The 6000-nt window shown below is 47.1% G+C and overlaps 4 protein-coding genes across 4 annotated transcripts; 3 read left to right on the plus strand and 1 right to left on the minus strand.

Moving 5' to 3' along the window:
- Positions 1-516: 516 nt before the first annotated feature.
- PAAG_02788 (G2/mitotic-specific cyclin-B) lies at positions 517-2282 on the minus strand (the record flags this gene model as incomplete). Its single annotated transcript, XM_002795266.1, has 4 exons — positions 517-638; positions 708-846; positions 911-2158; positions 2274-2282. 4 exons carry the CDS (start codon positions 2280-2282, stop codon positions 517-519), a joined length of 1518 nt encoding a protein of 505 aa, XP_002795312.1.
- A 656-nt stretch (positions 2283-2938) lies between these two features.
- Positions 2939-3313, plus strand: PAAG_11548 (hypothetical protein; the record flags this gene model as incomplete). The annotated part of the gene is made up of 2 exons (XM_015847180.1): positions 2939-3038; positions 3132-3313. The coding sequence occupies 2 exons, from the start codon at positions 2939-2941 to the stop codon at positions 3311-3313; spliced, it is 282 nt and encodes a 93-aa protein (XP_015703204.1).
- Positions 3314-3866: 553 nt separating this feature from the next.
- PAAG_11549 (hypothetical protein) lies at positions 3867-4622 on the plus strand (the record flags this gene model as incomplete). The annotated part of the gene is made up of 1 exon (XM_015847181.1): positions 3867-4622. The coding sequence occupies one exon, from the start codon at positions 3867-3869 to the stop codon at positions 4620-4622; it is 756 nt and encodes a 251-aa protein (XP_015703205.1).
- A 69-nt stretch (positions 4623-4691) lies between these two features.
- Positions 4692-5181, plus strand: PAAG_11550 (mitochondrial 54S ribosomal protein RML2; the record flags this gene model as incomplete). Its single annotated transcript, XM_002795267.2, has 2 exons — positions 4692-4973; positions 5080-5181. The coding sequence occupies 2 exons, from the start codon at positions 4692-4694 to the stop codon at positions 5179-5181; spliced, it is 384 nt and encodes a 127-aa protein (XP_002795313.2).
- Positions 5182-6000: the final 819 nt, after the last annotated feature.

The following is a 6000-nucleotide window of genomic DNA, read 5'->3' on the forward strand; positions in this document are numbered from 1 at the left end:
GAGAGAATAATAAGTAAAAAACGGCACAAAGATGTTTTCCAACCCTTGACGCACTTTTAACACCGCTCGCAGGTTCCAAAAACCAAAAAAAAAAAGGGGAAGGTAGAAAAGAATAAGGGCGCCTGACTCTTGGAAAGACAAAAAAAAGACGGCGTAAAATGGACAACCATGCAATAATCAACAAGGCAGAAGCTACGAACCAGACAGGGGGAAAGAATGTAAAAGAGGGTTGTGGATGGGGGAAGATAATCACAGAATACCTAATGATGCCATCATAACAAATGCAACCTCACGTATACTCCGTCATGAACTCAAAAAAGACCAAAACCCCCCCCCCCCCCCAAAAAAAAAAAAAAAAAAAAAAAAAAGGAGGAACAGAAGAGCACGCCGGGCGTGTCCTTGGTAGGCCGGAGGAGACAATCCCCCAGCCAAATACATACAGGATAAGACACGAATAAATGTATATATCACAATCATAGCATAGAAGTGTAGGGACCACTAAATATATATCAACTATTAACCACTCTTGGTTTTGCTGTCACTTTTGGCGCAGTTATTGCTTTCTGTCGAGTAAGCACTATCAGTATCGAGGTAGAGAGAATGGTACTTCTTGGCCCATTGGCGGGTGACAATTGAAGCTGATTATCACAAGGAGTTAGAAAAACAGGCTCGTTATCAACAGCAACGATATAATAAGGGTAGCAAACCTTTCATAAATTTTTTGCTGGCGTATTTTTTGAAGAATGCCTCGTGGGCGACAGGACGGTGGAGATAGTCAATCAGTAATCGGAAAACAGGGAGAATTTCCTCTTGGGTATAACCGGCATAATGTGCAAGGGTCGCGTCCTAATACGCCACTTAGTAGGTGATAAACCCTGAAAGCATCTAAATCACATGAAGGACAACCCACCCAACGACCAGAATCGAGTATCAAACGGGCGAGGTACATGGCGGCAGCGGCAACATGGCTTTGTCGGTAAGCCATAAACCTATGATCAAGCAAGCTGACTTCGGTCAAGTACTTTCCGAGAGTTCGTGTCTGGATGTCATAGTTGTCTGCCTTGGATATTCTGCGCAAGAAGTTCATGGGATTTGGATAGCTGATATCATAGTTAAGTGTAGCAAGGACGTGTCGTTCCGCGTCGAGAATCTCTTTGTCCGAGAAGGTCTCATCGGCGACATGGCTGAAGTTTGCAACGTGAGGGGACAGGACTTCTTCGTACTTGGCCGCGATGAACATGGCTGTGACTCCAACCAGTTGCAGCCTATCGAGAGCGACAACCTCAGCGGACAAAAAGCGATCGATGATGTTAACTGCCAAGAAGAGGGTTTCAGGGAGGAGACGAAAACGGGTGTGGACTTCAATAAGCCAGTCAACTAGGATACCACGCATTTTCCACTCGAGTTCTTCTTGATGGTCGATATAGTCCGGGTTGGGCATAGTTCGAGGCTCAATCTCTTTTAGATAGTCGAAGATTTCAACAACGTATTCGGCGGCCATTAGAGGATCGTAGAGATCCTCAGTATCGAGATCCAATACCTCTTCTTCCTCCGCAGCATCATCTTTGATCTCCTCGATCTCCTTCAATACGGCCTTTTTCTCGACGGTAGTCTTTTCAAGTTCAGGCTGCTTATCAAGTTCAACCTTCTTTCGAGGTGGTTCCTCAACCGTGCTGGCACTATCTGTTCGAACAGTTCTATGGCCCGTTGGGCGTTTTGTTTTTGCTCCCCCCAAGACACCAGAACCGCTACCTAGACGTTTCAATTCGGTTGTTTCTCGTTGTTTGTTAGTATCTTTGGTACTAAGAGCTGGCCGTGACGTATTTGCTCGACTAAGCTTCTGAACTCCTGCGCTGTGGGTAGAAGCCTTTGAAGTTAGACCAACGCGTGAAGCTGCCGGCTTCTTTCCCTCTTTGGCATCTACATTATCATTCTTCGTCATGTTGCTGACATCTCCAAGGGCGGGGCGTCTTCGTTGAGTGGCAGCATTGGCGACATTGGTAGCAGATTTCTTCGATTGTAATGGTTTCTTGGTCGCTTCGGCTGTGGCTTGGGCTTCTGGCACGGCAAGAGCGGCAGCTTTTGCCCGTGTGAGACGTATCGTAGCCGCATTTTCATCGTTTTCGTTGGTGACAACACGTTGGCGAAGAGACCGTGGCTGGAAAGGGGTTAGCGAAAATGCCACACCAACAGTTATCAGGAAGGAGGTGCAAGAAAGCCATTTGGACGCATAATAGATGGAGTTAAGAACACCAGAAGATCAAGAGACTTACAGGGGGCATCTTGAAAGACGTGAAGAGTTGTTACGAACGCGTCTAACTGAATTAAACAACGTTCTCGTTGCTCCCAACCAATACTGACGTGCAGCGTTCTCAAATGCTACTCTTTCTGCGTCACGGTAGGATATTAGTTGATGAAGTCTCGAATGACACGTATGAGGGGTTGTGTCGTATCAATTGTTTAACAAATATCATGGAAGAATGCAGTGCTGGTGAGGGCAGATGAAGTTTTGTTGTGGTTGTTGTTGAGGTCAAAAACCGGAGCAACTAGCCACGCCAGCCAAATGCAGCAAGCAAAACTTTAACAGTGATATCCTCGAAAATGAGGTCTCCGAGCAACAGAGGAGGGAAGGGAATTGAGTGAGGATGAGGGAAAGGGCAGTATGGGAGGGTTCTCACCTGGTGTGTCTTCTAAATTCGAAAGGGAAATCAGGAGACAGCCTTGGAGTACCTGGCACGTCAATATATGTTTGCCCGTCTTCTAGCGCGGTCAATTGGTGCCAAGAGATGAATGAAGAACCCCCCCCCCCCGGGCGAGAAATCACACGATAACTCAGACTGGGCTACAGGAGCTGAGAGAGTAGAATAGAAGAGTAGGATGCGCGATATATAAGTACAGGGTAAGATGGAGGGTGGGGATACTAAAGTGAGAGGATAAGATGGAATGCCTCTTGCAGGAAGAGACGGGGTGGTTGGTGTTGTTGAAAAGAAGAAGAGAAGATGAAGTTGAGATGAAAGACGGGTTTAAGAAGCGAAATGGTAAGAACAATTAATTCGACCCAGACTTGTTGTGGTGTGTCCGTGTACCGCAAGAGTACCTAATCGGTACGCCAACCTGCTGCGGCCAGACAGGTACTGTTGTGTACTCTACACGCACACCACCCACACCAGACCGCGCTGATACGTCCCAGGCCGCGTTGGAGCCGCAATTCGACTGCGGTAACAGCCCGTCACACCATTACAAGACGCACGGGCCAAAGAGTAAACAAAGGCCGTTGGCCAGGAAACAGTCGTCATATTTCCGTGGTAATTAGATTTCTTCCATTGCAGGCACGTATTGTCGGTATTGATACGGGCACAAGCACAAACAACAGCGCGCAGACAGTAATTTACGGCGTTCTGTAACGTATTGGCTACGCCATCCGGAATATATTTAGTTTACTAACTAGTTAACGCTAGTTTAGTTTAACTATAGTTAGTTAGTTAGACTAACTAATTAGGTAAGGGGTTGCTCGTGGAAAGTTACCTAACCGACTTTGGAAAGGCGGCTGAAAATATATATCATGTGACCAGAATATCATGTGACCTCGTCCGGGTCCGGCGAACTTTTTGTGACATCTTCGGAAGAGAAAATGTGCACAGCGGGGAGAGCGTACCAGGGGGAGTGCAACGACACCAACTATTATTTGCACGTATCAATCGCAGCCCCACGGTATCAATTGATATCAATTGCTGCAAGACGGGTTCTGGGTCTGCTGGGGTATGTCTTGAGGTCTGCCCTCCGCGCTGTTTCACTTCACCTTCCGAATTCTTCAACCAGTCTAATCCCGCAGGCACCAAGTTTGGGCAGCTCTCTTCCCGCCCATCATGCTCCAAACACGCCTCTCATTGAGGAGCCTACAAACCTCCTGTAGATGTCTTTCGTCAATTACAGCCCGCGCATACTCCAGCACCGTTGACCAGAAGCCCGAAGAACCTCCCCCACAGGAAAAAGTGACACCCAACTTCGCTTTTGCTCCTCCACCCGTTCGAGATAAAGAAGGCCTCGGTCTGCGCACTTACACCCCTCGCACCCCCGGTCTGAGACATTTACGAAGGCCGATAAACGATCATTTGTGGAAAGGAAGACCCTACCAGAAGCTCACGTTCCCTAAAAGGGGCCATGGCAAAGGTGGTCGAAATAATACCGGCAGAGTGACAGTACGACACAGGGGCGGAGGTCATAAACGGAGAATACGTACCATCGATTTTGAAAGGAAGGAACCAGGACCCCATACCGTTGAGAGAATCGAGCATGATCCCAATCGAAATACACATATTGCTCTTGTCAGGTCCAACAATACCGGCAAAATGAGCTATATTATCGCTGCAGAGGGCATGAGGGCCGGTGATGTCGTGGAGAGTTACAGAGCTGGTATCCCCAACGAGCTATGGAAGAATATGGGCGGTACAGTCGATCCTGGCATGCTGGCTGCCAGAACCCGCATGGCGGGGCAACTGTCTCCCCCTCCACATGATCCCCGTTGGCTCATTGATTTACAATGTCGGCTTAAAGCCGGACAAGGGCGGCCAGCTGTGTCGGGCTGCCGGTACCTTTGCAACCGTCACTCTAAAAGCCACTGAGGGGCTGTCAGAGCAGTTAGAGCAGGCGGAAGCTCTGTCACTACCCACCGAGGCGGGAAACCCCTTACAATGCAGGCGAAACGTAAGCTCCAGCAGCTGGCGGACCATGTCACTATTCGTCTGGCAAGTGGCGAAGTTAGACTTATCCACAAGGACTGCTGCGCAACTATTGGTGTTGCGAGCAATGCCTATTTCAAATATGGACAGCTTGGGAAAGCTGGGCGAAGCAGGTGGTTGAATATTCGTCCCACTGTTCGTGGTCTTGCTATGAACGCAAAGGACCATCCGCATGGTGGTGGACGAGGAAAGTCGAAGGGAAATGTCGATCCAAAAAGTCCTTGGGGCAAGCCGGTACGTCCCAATATCCCATTCCATGTGACTTCTCATAGCATAGCAAAGCTTTCCTCCACCATTTTCCCTTTTACTCTGCTTGCTAACATCGTTTCGTGAAATACAGGCCAAATCTGGCTATAAAACCCGACCGAAGAACCGCATTAATAAGGCTGTCGTTGTTCCACGCGTACGGAACCAAGGCAAACGTCGCAGAGGTTACAACTAATGACCTCATTTGTCTGGCCTTCTTTGTTTTATTATAACAAGTATTTTTCCGCCCCCCTTTCAAATTTGCTTGTACTCATATGACCGTTTCTCGAAGAATAAAGCACTCATTTACTGTTTGGTTTGATAACTCTCTATGGTGCTAAAAGGCAGTAGGGCAAGTTTTATGCCTGCTCTGTACTTATATTTCTGACCTGGGTTCCTGCAAATGCTTTGTTTCAAGCATCTCATCCACTTCATAAAAAGGGGGAAGAGGCTGTTGGCCGGCCTGCTTCTAATAGTATTTCTTGCACCCAAGGCATGTTCGCCTTATTATTATAGAAACCTTACTGTATATAGGCTTCGACTTTCATCCCCCTCAAAATTCTGTACACCATTTTTCCTTTCCACAATATCCTGATACATACCCTCTCTATTTTTCCATCTTCAACTAGATCTAGCGCCTACGCATCTTTGTCTCTTCCCGTTTTCCATTCTCGGCTTTGATAGGGTGCAGTCCACTAGTTCCGTATTTCGATATAACACGAAATTTTTTTTCACCAATTACCCTTAAGACCCACAATACAAGCTGAATTGTAATATTCGATATCATTCATGCATCTTTAACATCAATAGAAGACCAATCATTCTTATACAGGGGACGAATAGAACACACTCATGTGCTGTAAAACTTCCTAGGTGGTATAGTCTGTTCAATTGTTTACTGAGTACCAATGGAGTCAAACCAACCACACTGATGAGAATCATAGGCCAGCGGTACATTTGATCAAAAATAGAGTCAAATAAAGAAAATACCCTTGAGGTCCTAATAATTGGTTTG

The sequence above is a fragment of the Paracoccidioides lutzii genome (genome assembly GCF_000150705.2).
Source record: "Paracoccidioides lutzii Pb01 unplaced genomic scaffold supercont2.6, whole genome shotgun sequence".
Lineage (NCBI taxonomy): Eukaryota > Fungi > Ascomycota > Eurotiomycetes > Onygenales > Ajellomycetaceae > Paracoccidioides > Paracoccidioides lutzii.